The sequence below is a fragment of the Lolium perenne genome, chromosome 4, assembly GCF_019359855.2.
Source record: "Lolium perenne isolate Kyuss_39 chromosome 4, Kyuss_2.0, whole genome shotgun sequence".
NCBI lineage: Eukaryota > Viridiplantae > Streptophyta > Magnoliopsida > Poales > Poaceae > Lolium > Lolium perenne.
Window position 1 is genome coordinate 69,113,971 of NC_067247.2, and position 21,944 is coordinate 69,135,914.

The 21,944-nt window shown below is 44.3% G+C and overlaps 2 protein-coding genes across 3 annotated transcripts; one reads left to right on the forward strand and one right to left on the reverse strand.

The window, feature by feature from the left end:
• Nucleotides 1–975: 975 nt before the first annotated feature.
• Nucleotides 976–5,193, forward strand: LOC127292898 (transmembrane emp24 domain-containing protein p24beta3). The gene is made up of 4 exons (XM_051322420.2): nucleotides 976–1,295; nucleotides 3,305–3,491; nucleotides 3,679–3,786; nucleotides 4,846–5,193. The coding sequence occupies exons 1-4, from the start codon at nucleotides 1,080–1,082 to the stop codon at nucleotides 4,977–4,979; spliced, it is 645 nt and encodes a 214-aa protein (XP_051178380.1). The 5' UTR covers nucleotides 976–1,079; the 3' UTR covers nucleotides 4,980–5,193.
• A 235-nt stretch (nucleotides 5,194–5,428) lies between these two features.
• Nucleotides 5,429–7,957, reverse strand: LOC127292897 (uncharacterized). 2 transcript variants are annotated; one of them, XM_051322418.2, is made up of 7 exons: nucleotides 7,809–7,957; nucleotides 6,937–7,265; nucleotides 6,713–6,832; nucleotides 6,469–6,627; nucleotides 5,973–6,145; nucleotides 5,767–5,872; nucleotides 5,429–5,682 (listed from the first exon to the last, which is right to left on the reverse strand). In XM_051322418.2, exons 2-7 carry the CDS (start codon nucleotides 7,177–7,179, stop codon nucleotides 5,653–5,655), a joined length of 831 nt encoding a protein of 276 aa, XP_051178378.1. In that variant the 5' UTR covers nucleotides 7,180–7,265; nucleotides 7,809–7,957; the 3' UTR covers nucleotides 5,429–5,652. The 2 variants fall into 2 exon arrangements, with proteins under 2 accessions (XP_051178378.1, XP_051178379.1); XM_051322419.2 differs by having other exon boundaries at nucleotides 7,812–7,937.
• Nucleotides 7,958–21,944: the final 13,987 nt, after the last annotated feature.

Genomic DNA, 21,944 nt, shown 5'->3' on the forward strand with positions numbered 1-21,944 from the left:
AATCTAGAAGTGAAGAACTTGCAATTGCGTTTGGTGCATATGTTTGAGTTCTCCAAGATGATACACTCTCCCCGTGCCCAACTACATTCTTGGAGTAATTTGGCATTTTTTTGCAACTGATTGTACTTATCACCCGTGTTCAACAATGTTGAAATTACTCACAACCACTCATATATGTCTGTACCATCTTCCTTCACACTTGTTTTTGGTATGGATCTAAAAAAACTTTAGTTATGCACTATGGCTTCTGGTGTCGACGTAAGACTTGGAAAAAAATCGAGACAATGATCAATGTGGGCAACTGTTCGGGGGCACCAAGCCACCAAGCATGAGCCCGCACAATATCGAAGCTCGCTGGCACCGACAAAAATGTCAATAACGTAAAAAATAAGCCACACATATAATCATTATTTTTTAAAAAGTTCAAATTAGTTAAAAGTTTCGCAAGTTTCAGCACGATGGAGAATATCTCGAGAAAACTAAAAAGCTCATGGATATTTCAGAATCAGGTTCTACCTCTCATGCTGAGGTAACCAATATTAGTCAAACCTTGTTTGAACCAAATTTCTGTAGTTTTCTATTCTTATATGATGATTCAAAAAGATTGCATTCTAATAATCCTTGGAATCAACAGGCCATAGAAATACAATCTTATCTGGGAGCATTTTGGCAAATTCCACTAGTTCCTAAGATTGACGTCAGTGACGTACGCATTGGTACGTATCTTCGGTCTCTTTACGTAATCATATCGAGGGGCCATGGACCGCCAGCTCAACCAAGCCACGTACGCGTCGGGGCCGGCAGCCAGCCACTCGCACTCACACGGCCACGTCGCCCAGACTCCATGTTGGCATGTTGCACTATTACGCAATCTGCGAGGTCCTTTACTGCAAAAACCACGCAACATCTTGCTTCCCCGTGTCCAATCTCGCCTCGTGACTTCTTCTCGCCTTCCCCAACACCGGAGACCGGAGCTCGCCGTCTCGCCGTCCCCTCCCCGTCCACCCCAGCCCTAGACCAGGGTCGCCGGTGCTTTCAGGCAGGGTCGTCTGCCGAGCTCAGGCACCGACCGGCGGGCCATGGCGAGGTGGCGGCCGGCGACGCTGCTTGTCGCGGCGCTGGCGCTGGCGGCGGCGTGCGCGGGGTGGCGCGCGGAGGCGCTGTCGGTGACGGTCACCGACACCGAGTGCATCCACGAGTTCGTGCCCTACGAGGGCGACTCCGTCACGGGGAACTTCGTCGTCGTCGACCACGACATCTTCTGGAGCTCCGACCACCCCGGCATCGACCTCACGGTACGGTACCCCGGCCGATCCCCCGCCTCCCTCCTCTCGGCTCACCTTCTATCTCCCCGCTTGATCGCGGCACGCGGGTCTGGATTTAGCGGGGTTTATGGGCTGGTTTAGTCGGGATCTGGGGGATCGAATCGGGGATCAAGTGGATTTGGCACCTCCTTGTGTGATCTGCGTGCGGCTTGTCGTGCTTCGTCGGGGGGGGGGGGGGGGGGAATACCTGCGGCGATTTGGTGATCTCGATCAGTAACGTTCACGATTTGGATTACTTTTAGCGACCAGCTTTAGTTACTTCCTCCTGTTGATTGTTCTCTGGGTCAATTCTGCCGTGCTCTGATTCAAAGCACGGATCTTTAGGGGGAGTTTTGGTGGATTGCCGTGCCCTTTCTATCAGTTGCTTGGTATGTGCGTATATACAAAATTTGCCAGAGCGAACTACAGATCATTCAGGCTGGATGGTTGAGGTGTGGAGCAATTGACTCACAGATGCTAATTTAAGTGTCGTTCTATTACTACTTTTTGATTTGGCTGTTCAAGTTGAGCAAATATTTTATTAATCCTTTCACACCTGTAGTGGCGTAGAGAAGTCATTTAAGATGATGTACCTTTCCAATAACGATAAGTTCTTCCTTAGTAACTTGAGTCACAGTTAAAGGATCAGTTCTCAACTTATATTCTCTTAGATTAGAAGTAGCATCTGAACATTTATTCTGTAAAGCGACCGTCTTAGTTATGATTAGGCTTTGTTCCAGTGGATGCTTTCTTCATCTCGTGTATAAGGTGTGGTAAGGCTGGACATTTGGGGTTAATCGATCTCGGAAGAAACGGCAGCAGTGGGGAAGGGTCCTAAGGGTTGCTTCCTATCGCCCTGGGATGCTACTTAAGCATCCTATCGCCCTGTTTAAAAACTTACGTTCAAACAACTTGTTCTGTAGCTGAGGGGGAAGTTGGATTTCATTTTCATTTTTGTGTAAGATCAAAAGAAAGAGGTGTCATATTGTTCTTGAGGTTTAAATTTAGCAAATTAGAAGCCTATTTGTGCAGTGCTATTAGCCGTAAGTAATTCCTTGGAATTATCAGTAGAAAGAAACCAGTATATTTCTTGTTTTGAACTTAACGTGTATATTTTCCATCCTACTTGGTGGGGGGTAATGCTAAATCAATTGATCTTGTACTACTGCTAATCACGGTGTCCACTCTTTTAGATGATTTATGAGGCAAATGAAACACCTAATTGTTTTTGCTCGACTTCAATACTAGCATTAGCATATGGAAACAGTTGACTTCATGGCAATTCCTTTGGATGGTTTAGCCCATGCGTTGAGAAATGGTGGTTTGTTTTACGCATGTGTATACTCCCTCCCTTCCTATATGAATAAGGCGCATGTGCTTTAAAAGATTTAACTTTGACCAAGAATGTTCAAGCTTATGATGATTATTTGATAGAAAATTGTATCACTAGAATTTTTTTTTTTCAATACGAATCTAGCAGTACCGATTTTGTGTAAGATAATTGAGATATAGTTGCTCAAATTTTTGGGAACCGCGTGCGCCTTATTCATTGGAATAGAAGTGCTCCTTTCGATCCATAATAAGTGTCGGGGGTTTAGTACAATTTTATTATGGATCGTAGTGAGTAGTACTTTGTTTGTTTTTCCTGATGCCCAACCATTGCTGTTGGCTTACTTGGAAATATTTGAGTCCATCTTACTTTGTGTATTACAGTCCGATTTTCTTACTTTGGCTGGTCATTTTGGTTTTCCCATATTAAGCCTTATTTATTTCTTAATTATTCCATTTAAAGACTTCTAGTCCTAGGGTTTAGGGTTTAGTTTGTTGATATCCATATTAGTAAAGCTAATTTGGCAATGGTTACACCTGGTATGCCCACTTGTGAAATATTGCAGTGTAAGTCTGTATTTTACGGTTAGTACTGAAATATGTTGTGTTCACTTAACCAGTGATCCATCAACTGTCTTTCTGATGTTCTATACTCTTCTTCATCGATGTAGGTAACTTCACCAGGTGGTAACACTGTACATTCAATGAAGGGAAAGTCTGGTGACAAATTTGAGTTTAAAGCTCCAAGGGGTGGAATGTACAAGTTTTGCTTCCACAATCCTTACGGGGCACCTGAAACGGTTTCTTTCTACATTCATGTTGGGCACATACCCAATGAGCACAATCTGGCGAAAGATGGTCAGTGTACTGATCGTGTCCCTTAAAATTTCAGCAGCTGCCTATTCCTTAATTTTTTTTTGTTTGTATGTCTTGAGGAACAATCAATTCAATTGTATTATGTGATCTTAGGCTCACCAGTTCATCAAGATATCTGTTCCCAACTTCCATTCCTTCACTTTTTAACACTTATTTGTTCCTCTTCCAGAGCACTTGGATCCTATCAATGTGAAAATTGCAGAGCTTAAGGAAGCATTAGAATCTGTCACTGCTGAGCAGAAGTACCTAAAAGCACGCGAGGCTCGTCACCGGCACAGTAAGCTTCATGAAATTTTTTTTCTGTAAATGTTCTCTACTAATTTCATCCTTCTCGTATGGCCCTGTTAACTACAAGTAGAGAATATTATGTCCGGTGCACTTACTCTGATCCACCCATTCCCCATGTGTTATGGACTGGTAGATACTAGATGGAACCGCAAGAGGCATGTTGGTATCTTGATGGCAGCCATGCCTCAAGGGCAGGGATAAACTCACAAAGGACACTGGGGTTAGATTGGTGCATTCTCCGCTTAATGGAAAAAGTCTCAAGGGAACCTCTTTTTATAGAGCTAGGAGACTCCTAAAGACAGTGATATATCCCTAAAGCTAGCAACTAATCAGAATGTGCCTACCAGGCCCTTTGGCTTGGTGCTGCCATGTACATCGTGTTTTGAAACAACTGAGCATACCTTCATTCCATTTTCAGTACTAAGCTATGGAGTTCTGTTTTGCTGTAGCCATTATAGAGCTTGCTCCATGTAATGGATTCTGCTTTACTTTCATCCTCCATTTTTCCAAATCACTTGACTGATGTTGTGAGGGAACGGTCCGTGAAAATGAAAGGAAAAAACACCAGAACTCGTGGAAATGCACTAAATACTGTTTGAAACACTTACATATCCACAGTTTCTTCATTTGCAGTTTAAGCTTCCTTTTCTCCAGTTATGCTCCCTCGTACGATTAGAATCTTGTCCTTTTTTCCCTGCTTCGTAGCAGTGTGTTGTTCAGTTGGGATAGGGGCACATGATCTTGCATAGGGGAAAATATTCAACCTTATTTTGTTTCACCTGCCTATCTCAATTCTTTATTTTAGTTTGAAAGAACACCCAAGTGTCGAATGAGATATCAGGTACTTCATCTGTTTCTAAATATAAGACGTTTTTGCAGTTCACTTTGAGCTGCCAAAACATCTTATATATAGGAACAGAGGTAGTACTTTACTATTTAAACCATCCAAGCTGCTAAGTACACTCTCCATTACCCTTTTGTTGATTTTCACATTTTTCTTATCTTTGTCTAATTTTGTAATATGTTCTTCATGAAAAACTGAATCCAGCAAATGAGAGCACCAGAAGACGTGTCATGTTCTACACGATCGCGGAGTACCTAGCTTTCATGGCTGCTAGCGCGTTGCAAGTGGTCTACATCCGGCGCCTGTTCAGTAAAAACGTGGGGTACAACAGGGTCTAGGACACCAGACTTCTTGAAGGCAGCAGCAGATGTTCGCAACAGGGAAATATTTTCTGTCATATTGTAGCTTTTCACCCTCTTTTTTGGTGTTAGTCTAAAGATGCTGTTTTAATTTATCACCATGTACCTTACCTTTAGCAACTATTGTGAAATGTGAAGCGCAATTGTTGTGTAAACATAGATACATAATTAATCTTCAGAGTGTTGATGTCAAGGAGAAAAAAAAAAAGGGCGGCAAGAGATATAAATTTTTATAACATATAACTAATGCCAACTTGATCAAATTTGCTACCTAGGGGTACACGTACGCCTAATAAGCTGTGAGAGAGGGAGTAGATTATATCGCCAAAATGACAAAAAAAATCATATAACTTCTGCAAAGCAGCAAAAAAAAAAAAGTGGACAACGACAAAGATGTAGCAAGTCATACATCTCTAACAGGCATAATCGACGTTCACTTTCGTTGTATTGTAGTTGAAGGTGGAGATTTACAAAGGCAGTAGCTTCTATATACATGTATTGACAAATGGTACACAATCTAAGCACATGCAGAGATTTGATTTTGGTGTACATTCACATGCCTGGACATCAAGAAAGCATTTCATTCCTGGCTGTGGGTCACGATGAGTCCTGTGAACCGAAGATCTTTGTACGGTATATAGGCATCACTTCATTACACTTTTGGCCACTGTGGACTAACTACCTGCAAAGTAAGATACCTGGTCAAAACAGTGAGGATTTGATTTATTTCTACAGGTTTGCAAAGCCCGAGAGTGCAGCTACAAACCTCTAATGTACTGAAAACTAATTGCATCCGACTTGCCACCACTGATGGCTCCTCGGAACTTCCCATGACAGCCATTTGTTCCAGCTGCAATGTTTTCACTGGCAGCCTGTGAGCAGTTTTCACCCACATTCAACGTGATCAGGATCATAAGATACAAAGGGAGAAAAGAGATAGAACAAAATGCTAACAGAGAAAACCTTTCGTACCATGCCATGCCTTTTGTATAGTACGCGTTTGCTATCAGGGCACAGAATCCTTTCCACTGGTCCAACAGATCATCCGACACTGGTGGGGAAGTAGACCACCTGATGATTGTTGGCTGTGGTGTGCACAGTATTGTAATGAACACTATACTCAGCCACAGAATGCATTCCTTCACCTACAGTACATGAAATCATCATTGAGACAAATGGAATGGAAACACTGAATATCATATCAAGGGGGGTGTTTACATGCAAACAAGTCCTCAACTGGGCTGAGTTTCATATCTTGCTAATATGATTTAGTGGATTCCATCTATGGATAATTATTAACAAACTAATAAGAAAGTAAAGACGTGGGGGGATGGGAAAGACCTAAGCAAAACTCGTCTACTTGAGTGTAAATACTACAGAGCAGCCAATAGTTTCAATGAAAAACATTTGAAGATAAAAGATAGTTTTAAACTGAAGCATACTAATTCAGATTTGAGAATGTGCTAACCTCGAAAGAACGGACTTTGAAGCTCAAGCTTGTTCCTCCTCCATAAGACCGCAGGCCTTCAATCTCGACACCAGAAGCTTTGATATCCATAAGTTCCATTCTAATCCCCTCTTCTGTACAGCCTAGGGCATATGCTTGCACTCCAGCATTAACAAATCCCTAGTAACATCAAAAGGCGATGTAATGATTGTAGAAAGAAGTTATGTCAAGAAGACCAGTGAAAAATCTCAACAAGAATCAATACTTTTATGTTATCTCCACCTCCTCGATCAATGACATTCTTATACTGCTTGAATAAGCTAGTTGCTATATTACGCGATGAACGGAACTCCTCGTCTGATGAAGCATTAACATGAAATCGGTGCTGCACACAGCACAATGGTTAATAAATAGACAAAGAACCAAACAGATAGTGATCAAGAATTCATCAAATGGAAGGTCTTGTCTTTATCACAGAGTATACCATACCAGCCAATGCCTTGTAGTTCTCTCGTTTAAGCTTCTGTGAAGATAATGACTGACTCTCGCAAAGTTAACTCTGAAGCTAGGAACAAAGTGTGGCTTCTGTACATGATGACCTTCAAAGGAACTACAAACCGCATGGCAACCTAAGAAGTTGTTAAATTGACCAGCAGCGTTTTTTGGGCACGGTTTCAGTTCAGGGTAAGCACCGGGCCTGACAAACAGAACGGGTCCATGTAGCGCCGGCATGGCTGGATGCTCATCAATCTGCTGCGAGCTGCTCAAGCATTTCTCCAACAGCGGGAGAGTATTTCAGAGGCCGCGGGCAACTCACTCTACAACAGAGAATGCTTTGATCAGACACACAGAAGGACAAAGGGATCCAGCGATATCATAGGAATTGCCACTGAAGATTGCTATTACTGACAGAAAACTTATCTTCTGTCCTTCTAATACATTTCTAACATAAAGCTGAATGTTTACAAAAAAATCGTGGTATTTTCATGTTAATCTGGTGACTGGTGTAGCACACAGTGGTTGCTTATATAACCAAAATGGACGGTGCACATCGAGTTCTTAAACCAGTAGATCATCATCCATGAATGAACTGGGCCATTTTCCAACTTCCAAGAACCCAGCCTAGTAGAAAGTTCCGGGAAGCCTGAAACTTCACATGCACAAAGCTGAAGATTCTACCCCCCAAAAATGTTATTCTCTGCCCCAAAAATCCTAACCCAAAACAACCAACAAAATAAGATTCTCCAAAAGCAACCTAATCCCTTGCTAAGCATACAAGATTGGATAGACTATCACCACTGGATTCAACCGAAATTAACACAAGTACAGAAGAACCAACGGGGTTAGGCGGGCAAATTTACCACCGGAAGAGGCGAGGAGCGGCCGGAAGCTGGCGGGGAATCCACAGGAGGACGGAGAAGAGGATGATGTGTGGCAGAGAGGTGAAAATGCATATACCGTGGAGGGGTTAGTGGTTAAAAGAAAACAGCGGTGGAAATGTGAAGAGAAGGGTGGGGAAATTCAGGGGCCACAACAAAAGACGACTGGCCAGGCGAGCGGCGACGTGGACCCCGCGGAGAGCAGCCGTCGTCGGCCCATCGCTCTCGGTGAATCTGCTGTTAATGGGCCCCGTTGGTACCCTGGAAATGGTGCGTGTGCTCTCTTCGTCTAGAAAAAAAAAATGTAACTGTGCTTTCCAACAGAAAAGGAGAAAATACCATCAGCCACAACCATTTTGCTTTCGAATTAAGGAAACAAGGTATTCAACTTTCCATTTCACAGTAGAAGATGATAAGAGTAACATAATCCTCTCCAGTTGCATCAAGCCTTCATACAGAAGGAATAAAAGGTTTTATCTCACGCCCAATTAGGTGCTCCATGCCTTAAACTTGCACTGATCTTGACAGTCATGTTATGTGATACAAGTCTACTGAATTTCTATTCAATTTGTAGTAGCTTATCCATTGATTTGACTGTCTAGACTGACACTGGAGTAAAGATTTGATTTATCAATACAGGTTTGTGCAAATTGTAGAAGAAATTTAAAAGAAAAAACTAAGAAGTCGTTTGGTATCCATCATTTGTCCCTGGAATTTTGAAATTCATTTTGGAATTCCACGGGTGGTTGCCACAGAATTGGACCGTTATTTCATTTAGGAAATCCAGCAAAATGATGACATGGGTAAACACGATTCCGAACTGAGACCTGTCATTCAGTTTCTCTATGGAAGCCATTTACAAATTTAATATTAAATTATGCTGTCATTTGCAATTCCTGTGGCAACCAAACAAGTGTCCATTTCCAGAATTATAATGTAAATAAAATAAATACATGTATTCATTTTATTTACATTATAATTCTATTCATTTCAAAATGTTACAAATGAAATAAAAGCCTGGCTTCCAAACGACTTCTAAGTGCAAAATCGTTGCACTGTCAACAAAATATATGTGGTGCACGACTAAGACAACCAGGTAGACCCCTGGGAATCCAGGGTTATACACTAAACAAAGATGAAAAGAAAGTGTTCATGGAACTAAACCAAGGGCCAAAATAAGTATAAAATTAAATGTGCATTTTTTTTTAAAACTGGAACGAGCACCGCGGACAGATGACAAACAATAACAAAGTGCCGATGCATCAGTATTACGAGCTCAAACTGGTGTTCATACATGCTTAGCACAAGGATCCAATTCCAACCAAGTTAAGGTAGAGCAGAGCATGTCTGCTGTAACTAAACCATACAGATACGATAAAATCAGCTAGTAGCACCAATATAGAGATCACTAAATAACATGGAATGCTATTTCCCGGGAAATCGAAGAATGCTGAAGCGTAGACGAATCTCCTTGAACTCCCGATGCAGCAGCCCCTGATTGACCCACATCACACCGCCCAAGTACGGCATATTTCCGAAATCATTGGGGACCGAAGAGCCCAACATATGCTTCCTGTGTCACTGCTTGTTCCTGGTTGTGCTCTCAAATGCAGGATTAGGACCTGATGCCGAGAGGATGGACACGTACACAGGCCTCGCATCTGTCGGGCCGGGCCGGGCCTCGGGCCGGCCCGAGGTAAGCCCGACGCAAAAATTTCGGCCCAAGCCTGGCCCGGCCCGACCAAATACCCACCAAGCCCGTCAGGCCATCGGGCCGCGGGCCGGGCCGTAGTGTTAAAGTGCATTTTCGGGCTACCCAGGCCCGGCCCGGCCCGCCAGTCGGGCCAACATTTTTCGGCCAATGCCCGAGTTTTTTGGGCCAGGCTTCGGGCCGGGCCTCGGGCCGGGCTGCCCATGGCCAGGTATACGTGCCCTGATGCACACGAGGCCAACGCTATACTGAGCCGGCGAGCTCTTGTCCACGGCCAGGAGAAACACGGCACTATCCTCCTCTGCGACCAACAGGCAGCGGTGCTGCTTGCCCGCTGGCCTGACGAAAGGGTAACTCTTGTCGTAGTTTATCTTTTGCACGGGCCAGACTTCTCCGCGAAGTGGTGCAGGAGAATCATCGGGGAGCCCTTGACGTGACACTCGGAGCAGTAGCAGGGCTCCACCAGCTTGTTTTGCTCCACAGTAGATCTGCAACGCATTTCCACGCACCTCACCACCTGAGTAACTGTGGAGAAAATGCAGTCATGGAAATAGGAAGACATCCTTTCAGAAATAACCAAACTGGTCCGGACTCCGAAACACATTACAGGATAAAAATAGAGATTACTTATATCAATTCTCAGTGAAATTACTCAGCCCACCTTTTTGAAAATCAAATAGAAACCACACCGAGTTGCAGATCCAACCAAAAAAATAGCAGACAGATTCCTTAATCGAGTATTATCCATAATAAATCATAGAAGACTAACTGTAAACAAAAGTAAAGAATAGAAATGATGGACAACTAAACCAGGTCCAGTTACAACAAACTAGGTAAATTATACTGTCAATTTAAAGATCCATCCACAAAGGAATTAAAACATTGTCCAAACGATTACCAAAAGTTAGAGCATGCGCATACAACGACTTCGGCAAAAGTTTACAAGGATATTTGAGAACACATCATCTTTGTCTATACCAGAAAAGCAGAAATTTCTAAGATTTAGAGTAACAACCAGAATAGTCTTTTCATTTCTTCATTTTAAGGATGAATGGGATAATAAGAAGCTATAAAAATGCTGACTGTCAACTTACGTTCAGAAGGCCTCTTAGTCCTCTGGATATGCTGAAGATGCATGCCATAGGCTTTCAAGATCCTAGAAATTGCTTCAACCCTCTTATCGAACTCTTCATAAACAACTTCAGCTACCCTAAGTTTCTTAGATGGAAAAGACTGCCCATGTTGATTGTAGCTCCCTTCTGATTCCACCCAGTTGACAGGCATCTGGACATATAGTCATATACCTGACCAATTTGAACTGTGAGCTTCTCTAGAACAGGTGCTTGTTGGAGAAAGAATACTAATGGATGAAGATCAGGCTCCACACACCATCCATTAAGTAACAAAGTCTTTAAGTTGCTAAATGGCGAGCAACACATCAAATCCCTTTCGAAAAGAAACTAGCAAAATGGAAATGAAGTAGGAATAGCTCAAGGTTAATGTATGAGCAGGCCTGAGCATACCAAAATATTGCAAATTAAGAAATAATTGGGGCACCAATAAATCATTAACCAGAACAATAATTCAGTAATTTATCTACATGTCCATTCATGCACCACTGTCACAAAATAAGGGTTGTTTCTAAACTTTCCCGTCTCTAAGGCAATAACTTAGGGCATCTCCAACGGGACGATGCAAAACGGACGTCTAAATTGTCCGTGCGCGTTCGTTTATGTCGGCCGAAATGGTCGAAACTCGAAACTGACCGCGCGTCCGTTTGCGCTGGGGACTGCCCGCAGCGGCACGACATAACTTTTTTTGGGTTCGCATTGTTTCAACATTAAACATAATTTACATAGTGATAAAAGGAAAATATAAAATATAAAAACTAAAAGGCGCATGTTGACAAGGTATCAACTTGTCAATGCCTATGGATTGTAGGCTAGGGTTTAGTTAGAAGTAGAGGGCAAGTAGATCTCGAAGGTTTCAGCCGAAAAGTACTCGACGATTATGAAAACTAGGGTTTGTAAACAATGATTCGATGTCTTCCTCGTCCCTCGACTCCCCCTTTATATAGGAGGCGGAGCCGAGGGATTCGTGTTGTACAAGTTACAGAGTCCGGGATGGTTTCTAACTCATCCCGCAAGATTACAAATAACGCTTCCTATTACAACTCTAGCTTTCCTTAATAATATATTGGGCTTCCGAATCTTCTTATTCTTCGGGTAGTGGGCCTTCAGTAAACCCCGGGTACTATCTTCGGCAGGCCCATTTGGGATGCCTATGTCAGTAGCCCCCGAGATTTTGCTTGAATCGTAGGGTCAAGGAAAATCTCCACTGTTTATTTTTATTCGACAGCTTTGACTTTTCTATATTTTTCCTCATAAACATCTATATTGTACAGGGATAATGGTAGTTGGGGCTAGTTCATCTGACGGATCAGGTACTAGTTAACTGCTCTAGTGGCAATCCGCAAAAACCTACTTCAAGATCACGTCCCTGGACATGATCTCGGGGTACCGGTGTAAACTTCGACAGGAGCCGCTTAAGGTCTTACCATTCTGTCGAGTCCCAGTAAAGTTTATCGGGTACCTAACGCGTCCGTTAGGATTTTTCTTCGTATCTGTTGATACGGATAAAAATGTGACGCAGTCTTCGGCAATGCCACGCCAATGAGAACGGATGCGAGGGTCTTACCTTCGCAAATTTGCGGCATTCAGAAATTGATCGCAACTTTGGCGTTCTGAGAATATATTGTCGAGTGCTTTTTCGGCTGTTGGAATGGCACATTTTATCGAGTCAAAGATGACTTATACTGCTCTCCCGATGGGAGTATATGTAGAGTTAATTATAACTCGAAATATACTCTTTTGCTCTTCTATCTTTCTTTTTCTCTTTCTTTTCTTTCTTCTTTATAATTTCATCGGGCACGCTAGCAGCGTTCCCGATGGGAGTAGCCCCCGAGGCTACAGCCAAGGACTTGTTCTTGGTTGTAGGCTCCACGCCTCATGCCGCTATATTCTCTTTTTATCTCCCGAAGTTTTATAATTCCTCGGGTGCGCGAACAGCGCTCCCGATGGGAGTAGCCCCCGAGGCTATGAAAAAATATTTGTATTTGGTCATAGGCTCACGCCATTTCTATTTTGTCTGTCTAGATCTTTTTTCCTTTTTTCCAAAGTAGCCCCCGAGTATTTGGTCAGAAACTTGTATTTGATCAAAGGCTCAGCATTATTTTTCCATGTCGCCTTTTATGAAGTTGTGTAGTCGAATTTTTCCTTCTGCCAAGGTGACGTTATTGCTGACGATAGCCACGATTGCTAGTCAGAATTTTGCGACAAGTCTGTTCGCGCTGCCATGCGGGCTCAATTGATCCACTTTCTTGACACGTCGTGCAGGTGGGGGACACACGTCCTCCGCTTTTTCGGGCACACGCACCGTAACTTCCCCAACGTTAAGTTACTTTTTTACCCTTGTTGCCACGTGGCTATCATCTGTCACACATATTCCTTATCCAACGGTTCGTCGCATCTGCAAATTTCCTCCTGCGATCCACAATCTCCTAAGCTCCTCGCTTCCAAGCTGCAAACCCTGCGCCATTGTTGATGCCACCGCGCCAATTGACAAGGCACAGTACGCCGGAATCCTCCATGGCCGCCGTGGATCTTGGAGCGGCGGAGTGGGAAAGATCCAAAATTTCCACTCAAGACGTCAACATGCTGAAGAAACTTGGGATCAGCAAGAAACCCAAGGCATTGTGCTTCCCCAGTGAGGAGAGCTACCCAACCCCTCCAATGGGGTACCGGGTAAGTTTTGTCGACCACCTCATCCGCGGTCTTTCCGCCCCTATTCATCCTTTTCTCCGCGGACTGCTCTTTGTCTATGGTTTGCAACTCCACCACCTTACGCCAAATTCAATCCTCCACATCTCCATTTTCATCACTTTGTGCGAGGCCTTCCTTGGCGTCCAGCCTAACTGGGCGCTATGGAAGCGCATTTTCTTCTGCCGCCGTAATGGCTCGCCCAATGTCGCCTATAATATAGGCGGCGTTGTAATTTCTGTTCGGCCCACTGTCGACTACTTCGACGTCAAGCTTCCTGACTCAGTTCAAGGATGGCGCAAGAAGTGGTTGTACATTCAGGAGGAGAACCATGGATGTGCGGAGGACAACATCCCTCCTTTTGATGGCGCCGAGAAAATCTTTCGCCGCCGCTCATGGGACGCGGAGGCCACCGAAGAAGAAAGGGCGTCGACAGAAACCTTGATGGCTCGTATCCATGAGTTGCAAAATACTCGCGGCAAAGAATTATCGGGTATTCAAATCACTGCATACTTTCTTAGGACTAGGGTGCAGCCGCTTCAGGCTCGCAAACATCCTCTCTGGAAATATGCCGGCGACAAGGACGTAGATCGGCTGTCGGTGAATTTGGAGGTCAAGGATTTAGAAAGACTTGTCCGAAAAATTTCATCTCTCAGCAAAAAAGATGCTGTTCCTTCTTCTTGTCGTGTGACGCCATTCAGCGCCGCCAATCCACTTCCCGAGGTAATCTTTGTCTATTGTTTTGTTGTTGCTTTGCTATCTTTTTTGTAACTTTATTTCTGATATCGCTCCCTGTTTTATTTTGCACGGAATCATCCAGACCTTGTCTCGCTTCCTCCTCTCCCTGAAGGTGGAGAAGTCGAAGAAAGGGCCATTGTCACCGATGACAATCAGGAAGCTCCATCTTTTGTGAATGAACCCGTGGATTCTCGAAAATCTGCGGGTTCTTCCGAAGGTACTGCGTCGGCACAATCTCCTCCTCCCGCTGTCTCCCCGAAAGGCAAAAGGAAAAGGAAAGATGTCAAAGATTTCGGCACTTCCAAAGCCGAAGAAGTTGATCCTTCACATCAGAAGGCAGCTTACGATCCTTATCTTGAATCCCTCGTCAGCTCGTAAGTTATTTTTACTTCTCCTTATTTCTGTACTCGAAATGTTTGTCTTGTCTTGCTTTTTATGCTGTCGATTTTTAATCACAGCGATGATGAGGAAGAAGTACCAACTGTTGACGTGGCTCCTCGGACGAGCACGTCACATACTTTACTTGCCTCGGATACGCTAGTTGAAGGGGAAGAATCCTCGCCTCCTCAACGAAACGTCGTCACCACTACTCCGCCATCAAGCCCCCTTGCTCCTTCACCAAAAAGGACAAGGATTGAAACGATCATTGAGCCTGCCCCTCAATTGGGTAGCTCTTCTACTCTGCTCTTGGATGATGTAAGTTTTTGAATTTTCTTGCCAATATCTATATTTCCTCTATTTTGCTTTTTCATGCCGTCACTCTTTTTTTTATACCATTGTTTCTCTTTCTTTGTTCTTCTTTGACAGCCCATGATCAAAGAGCTTATCCGCATCGGATCCCAATTCATTGGGTATCGTGAGTATGCCAGCAGAACTGAAGGTAATAACTTTTTTTGCTGTCGTTGTTTCTGACTTTTTGCTCCTGTCGTTTGTCGCAATTTTTGACCTTTCTTTTTTATTTCGACAGAGAAACTTGCAGAGGCCAACAAACGTGCCGACGCACTTGCTCAAAAACTGGAGCAAAGTGAAGCGGCCCGCAAGAAAGCCGAACTTGTTGCTAGCGAAGCCAAAGCAGAGGCTGATGAAGCCAAAGCAAAAGCTGCTAGTGTCGAGGAACTGCAGAAGAAACTTGAAGATGCTGAAACTGCTTTAAACAAGCACAAAGCCGCACAGGCCACTCGTGAGCAGGGGATCCTCAAGCGCCTGAAATCGCAAAATCGACGCATTCAAGGTAATGTTATCGATCCCTTCTATTTTTTATGGGACCTGCTTTTTTCTTGCTTTTGACCGGCGTTGATTCCCTGTTGCAGGTCAAACAAACCAAGAGTTTGAGCTAGAGGATCCTGACAATGATCCTCTCCTGGACACACTTTCTTATTTGGAGCTTCATGGATCCGAAATTCGTGAAGGCGTGATGAATGCTGACGCAGGATTGTCGAAGTTATTCCCCTACTTCTTCCCGAAGAAAGAGGAGCCCAAGACTTTCCTTGCCCTTGCTCAGAGCTTCAATCCATCAGAGGATCTTGGGCTAAAAATGCGCCAGGAGAACATGAAGATTGCTGTCGAGAGCACTGTTGCCTTGGTCGCTGATAGCCAGCAAACTGTTGACTGGATGAAGGTTGGCGACACCGAGCAGATAGAGCAATCAAAATGGCGGTCTTTGATCAAGGCAGCCAAACCCAATACGAAGAAAATTCTGGCCTATCTCGGGATCAAACCATCTTCAACTCCTAGCTCGTCGAGGCCGGAGGTCTAGTTGCATGCCTCTTTGTTTTTTGTTTTCTCTGTCTCTTTTGCCCTTGTCGCCAATTTAGCTGTGGCGACAATTATCCTGGTAGTTCTTTTTGGAGAAACTTCTTTTGTAATGTCTATGTAAATTTTTCTAGAAATTAATGAAATTCCTTCTGGCACTATCATTGATCCTGGCGCTTTCTTTTCCAGTTAATATTTGATAACTATTCGAACAATCCTTGCTCTGTCGATGCTTCACCTGCTTCTTCCTTCTCGAAGAAAATGATAGTTGATAACGACCCCCTGGAAGGTTCTTCGAGCAAACATTTCTCGGAGGATTTGCAAGAACTTCGACAACAACTTCAGTCCATGAAGAAACAAACTCTGGCAATGATGGAACAGTCTCGAAAAGCATCCGAACAAGAAAAACTTGCTCTCCAATAAGCCAAAGAAGCTGTGGCTGCCAAGGATACTGCTGTATTGGAAGCAAAGGGAGCCACTACCCGAGAAAATAGCATGCTCGAGCTAATGTTGGAGGCTAGCACAGATATGTTAGGTATGTTTTTCCAACCTCGCAATGCCTCCTCTTTATTTTGCTGTGCCCCCCTTCAAATTTCTTGCCTTGTCGTTTAATAGGCTCGGTTCTTGATGCTGCCGCCGAAGATCGAAGAGTGAACGAGAGAACAAATCTTCTCGTCAATCTTTCCCTTAACCATGGCTGTTTATTCTGGGCCTCCCCTGAACGAACCCAGCAAATTGTCAGGTTTCAAGATCGTGCTTGCCAAGTGCGCGAATTTCTCAATTTTTACACGACAACATTAACCCTTGTTTACAAGACTTTGTTTCCTCGAAATGAAGTTCCCAAAACTCTTCCTGAACTGCTGGAGGTATTCAGAGATGCTCCCCGCATTCATAATTTTGTGCGAGCTCAATTAACTGCTGGAGCGAGGTTCGCCATGATTATGATAAATATTTGCCATCCAAAATTAGACCTGACGAAGATTGTTGCTGATTGCCTGGCCAAGAAATCGCGGCGAAAAAATGATATTGACTCAATCAATGAGATGGTAACTCCTGTGGCCGAGTCGATGATAGATGAGCTTCTTCGGATGGACTCAGAATTCTTCGTCAAGGGGTCCTATGCTGAGCATAAAACAACCAGAGGTTTGTCCATAGATAGTATTTTAGGCTTTGACTGATTTGTACTATACTGGACAACATTATGTCTGTATCTTTTTGATTTCCGAAGAAAATTGTTGTATATTGTAAAGTGCTCTATATTGTTGGAGCCCCCGAGCTTTCTGGCTAAAGTTTGCACTGTTTTTTCCATCTCGAAGACTTTTCTTCTTGCCGTAAGGAGATATCTTTATTTTTGCACCGAATAGGTTGCAAGCCTCTATCGAAGTTCTATATTTTTGTTGCGAGGTTTCTTGGACCAGAGCAATAAGATTTTTGACGTGTACACTGTATTTATAATTTTGTTAGCTTCCGATATTTGGCGAGGTATTTAGTGTACCAAGGCGAAATATTTTGGTAAGTCTAATATGTCTATATTGTACATATTTTGAAACTTGAAGGCGTTGAGCCCCCGAGCGTGTCGAAGAATAAGAAATATCTCTCCACTATCTTTATTATATTGCAGCACCGCGAGCCCGCCTCATTAAAAACCTTTCCGGCCCCACTCGGTGCCCCGAAAAGGAAAAGAGTGCGTCTGAAAACTCGCGGGCGTTTCAGTACATTGTATTTTTACAGAGAAGGACTATATTTCGACTCTAAGCGTAGAACCGCCTGAGCTGTGCTACGTTCCAGGGGTTTTTCTCGGGAGCCCCTGTCTTCTTGTCCTTGATCCTGTATGCGCCTCCGTCGATGACTTCCGTGACCACGTAAGGCCCCAACCATGGTGATTCGAGCTTCTCAGTACTTTTTTGATTTAACCGCAGGACCAAATCCCCAACTTGAAAAGATCTTGGTCTTAACCGTCGACTGTGGTAGTTTTTGAGGTCTTGCTGGTATTTGGTGACTCGTGAAAGTACTTCATCGCGAGCTTCGTCGAGTGCGTCCATATCATCCTCCCGAGCTTTTTGTGATGTTTCTTCGTCATACTCTGTTACCCTTGGAGAATCATGCTCTATTTTAATTGGTAGTACTGCTTCGGCTCCATGGACGAGAAAAAACGGAGTTTCTTGTGTCGCCGTATTTGGTGTTGTTCGGATGCTCCACAAAACACTTGGCAGTTCCTCTGGCCAAGTATGTCGAGCTTTTTCAAGCGGTCCTAGCAGGCGCTTTTTGAGGCCGTTGCAGATGATACCATTGGCTTTCTCGACTTGTCCGTTAGTTTGCGGGTGCCCAACTGACGCAAAGTGCAATTTAATGCCTACTTCTGCGCAGTATTCCTTGAATTCCTTGGATGTGAAGTTTGAACCATTATCTGTGACAATGCTATGAGGCACCCCAAACCGAAAAACGAGGCCTTTCACAAACTTTATTGCCGACGCTGCATCTGGTGAATTTATTGGCTTCGCTTCTACCCACTTAGTGAATTTGTCGACAGCGACCAGCAAGTACTCATATCCTCCTGGCGAAGCTTTGTGCAACTTGCCCACCATATCGAGTCCCCATTGGGCAAAGGGCCACGACAATGGTATTGGTGTTAATTCCGCCGCTGGAGAGTGAGGTTTGGCAGCGAATCTTTTACACGCGTCGCAAGTTCTTACTATTTCTTTGGCATCCTCAATTGCTGTCAACCAATAGAATCCTGCTCGAAAAACTTTGGCTGCAATAGCTCGACTACTTGCGTGGTGGCCACATATTCCTTCGTGTACATCCTTCAGAATTATTCTTCCTTCTTCGGGTGTGACACACCTTTGCAGGACACCTGAAATACTTCGCTTGTATAATTCCCCTTTGATCACTGTGAAAGCTTTGGATCGTCGAATAACTCGCCTTGCTTAAACTGGATCGTCGGGTATTTCTTTCCTGAGGATGTATGATATATATGCTTGCATCCAAGGAATTTGTACCATCATCACAAGCTCTTGGTCCTCTTCATCCTCCGCGGTTTCTTTGAGAGGCGTCGAAGTTTTCTCTTCTTTTGCTTTTTTCTGCACCTTTTTTGGCTTCGTGGATCTCTCTGCTATTTCTTCCCAAAATACTCCTGGCGGGATTGGGAGGCACTGCGACCCGATATTTGCGAGAATGTCGGCTTCATCATTACTCAACCTACTGATGTGATTTACCTCGCATCCATCAAACAGCTTCTCTAGCTCATTGTACACCTCCTTGTATGCCACCATGCTGTCGTTGACTGCGTCACATTGGTTCATAACTTGCTGAGCCACCAATTGTGAGTCGCCAAAGATTTTTAGTCGAGTTGCACCGCAAGCTTTCGCGATCTTCATCCCGTGTATGAGGGCTTCATATTCTGCTTCATTGTTGGATGCGTTAGGGAACGTCATCTGAATGACGTATTTCAGCTTGTCGCCTTCAGGTGATATAAGTACTACTCCTGCGCCGGCTCCTTCTACTCTTTTGGACCCATCGAAGTTCATGGTCCAAGTTCTCGATAAATCTGGGGGTCCTGTGTTTTGTAGCTCCATCCATTCTGCAATGAAATCCGGCAGAACTTGCGACTTGATTGCCTTTCTTTTTTCATACGTGATGTCCCGAGGGGAAAGTTCTATTCCCCAAAGGGAGACACGTCCTGTAGCTTCTGGATTGTTCAGTATATTTGAAAGAGGTGCTTCGTTGACTACTATTATCGGGTGTGCCGAAAAATAGTGGCGCAACTTCCTTGCCGTTGCAATTACTCCATATGCTAGTTTTTGGTACTGCGGGTACCGCTGTTTGGAAGGCGATAGAACTTCACTGATGAAATATACTGGCCTTTGCACTCCATGGAGTTTTCCTTCTTCTTCTCTTTCAACGACTAGCACCGTGCTAACCACTTGGGGCGTGGCTGCAATATACAGCAGGAGAGGTTCCTTTTCCTTCGGCGCCACCAAGATTGGTGGTGTCGAGATTGTGCGCTTTAAATCCTCGAAAGCTCTGTCGGCTTCTTCGTTCCACTGGAATTTCTCTCCTTTCTTTATCAGAGCGTAAAATGGTAACGCTTTTTCTCCCAACCTGGCGACGAATCTGCTCAAAGCTGCGACTCGCCCAGTTAGTTGCTGTATTTCTTTCAACTTTGTTGGCTTCCTCATTGTTACGATAGCTTGTATTTTGTCGGGGTTTGCTTCAATTCCTCTTGCTGAAACTAGAAACCCCAGAAGTTCTCCTGCTGGGACGCCAAAAGAACACTTCGTCGGGTTCAGCTTGAGGCAGAATTTGTTGAGGTTGTCAAAGGTTTCCTTGAGATCCTCGATCAGTGTTGCCCCCTTTTTTGACGTTATGACGACATCGTCGATGTATACTTGCACGTTTTTCCCAATCTGTGTTGCCAAACACTTCTGCATCATCCTCTGATATGTTGCTCCCGCGTTTTTTAAACCAAAAGGCATTGTTCTGTAGCAAAACACGCCGTAAGGTGTTATGAACGCTGTTTTGGCCTCATCGTCTTCTTTTAGTCTGATCTGGTTATAACCAGAGTATGCATCCAAGAAGGAAAGACGTTCACAGCCTGCCGTGGAGTCGATGATTTGATCGATCCTTGGGAGGGGAAAGTGATCCTTAGGACAATGTTTATTGAGACACGTAAAGTCGACGCACATGCGAAGGACTGTTGTGTGTTTCTTCGGCACCATCACTGGGTTAGCTACCCATGTGGCTTCTGTAGATATCTCTTTGATAAAACCAGCATCCTTAAGTCGATCTATTTCTGATAGCATAGCTTTGCGGTTTGGTTCCGAAAAACGCCGCAAGGGTTGTTTGATTGGTCTCGCGAGAGGATTCAAGTTGAGGTGGTGCTCGACAAGTTCCCTGGGTACTCCTGGCATGTCAGCTGGACACCATGCGAAGATTTTCCAGTTCTCACGGAGGAACTCGACGAGCGCGCTTTCCTATGCGAGGTCCATGTCGTTTGCGATGGACGTCGTCTTTTTCGGGTCTGTCGGGTGAATCTGCACCTCCTTAGAATTTTTCTCGGTGTTGAAAGTTGATTCTTTGTTTGGCCTTCCAACGTCTGGCAGCACGTCGTAGTCAGTCATACTCCTTGACGCCAGATATTCAGCTTGCATCCCGAAAGTTTCTGATATCCGGTGAAAATCCTTATCGCACTTATCGGCTAAGGCGAAGCTTCCTTTAACTGTGATTGGTCCCTTTGGTCCAGGCAATCTCCACAACAGGTATGTATAATGTGGCACCGCCATAAATCTAGCATATGCTGGTCTTCCCAACAGAGCGTGGTATTGCGACGGAAAATTCACGACTTCAAATTCCAGTCTCTCGATTCTATAATTCTCTCGGGTTCCAAACTGAACGTCGAGATTGATCTTCCCCAATGGATAACTTGGTTTCTCCGGTGTGATACCGTGGAACCTTGTGTCTGTTGGCTTCAAGTTTGCTAGGGATATGTTCATCTTCCTCAATGTGTCTGCATACATAAGGTTTAAGCTGCTGCCGCCGTCTATGAACACTCGAGAGACATCAAATCCCACAATAACTGCTGGTAAAATAAGTGCTGACTGCCCTGGTCGAGAAACTTGCTGCGGATGATCTGCTATGGTGAAGCCAATATCTTGCCCTGACCAATTAAGATACTCGACTGTTGGTGGAGGCATTTTTTCTGCCATAAACACCTGTCGTGAGATTACTTTCTGAGCTCTATTGGATGGCCTTCCCTTCTGAATCATTGACACCGCTCCGTTGGAGTTAGGATCAACATAAGGTGGTGGTGGAGGTGCTGCCGCTATTCTGAGCTGGTGTCGATTGTCGTCTGTAATCGCGGGGTAGGTGGTAAGTGAATCTCGCTCCTAGGTTCTCGAGGATTTCTCTATGCTGCCCGAGCGTTAGCGTGCTCTGCCCACTTTAGCATTGCCTGGAAATTGCGACAATCTTTCTGCAGATGTCCTGACTGTCTTTTTCCGTTGCTGTCGAGGAAAAAATGCACCTGACACGGCCCATTCATCATCTCTTCAGGAGACACGAAAGGCCTCGGGAACCTAGGCCCGCTATTTTGCCTGTTAT

Coding starts and splice junctions, on each gene's coding strand:
- LOC127292898 (XM_051322420.2), top strand. CDS start 1,080: ATGGCGAGGTGGCGGCCGGCGACGCTGCTTGTCGCGGCGCTGGCGCTG. Junction 1,296..3,304: donor ACCCCGGCATCGACCTCACG/GTACGGTACCCC, acceptor TCATCGATGTAG/GTAACTTCACCAGGTGGTAA. Junction 3,787..4,845: donor CGAGGCTCGTCACCGGCACA/GTAAGCTTCATG, acceptor AACTGAATCCAG/CAAATGAGAGCACCAGAAGA.
- LOC127292897 (XM_051322418.2), bottom strand. CDS start 7,179: ATGCCGGCGCTACATGGACCCGTTCTGTTTGTCAGGCCCGGTGCTTAC. Junction 6,833..6,936: donor GAACTACAAGGCATTGGCTG/GTATGGTATACT, acceptor TGCTGTGTGCAG/CACCGATTTCATGTTAATGC. Junction 5,873..5,972: donor TATACAAAAGGCATGGCATG/GTACGAAAGGTT, acceptor AACTGCTCACAG/GCTGCCAGTGAAAACATTGC.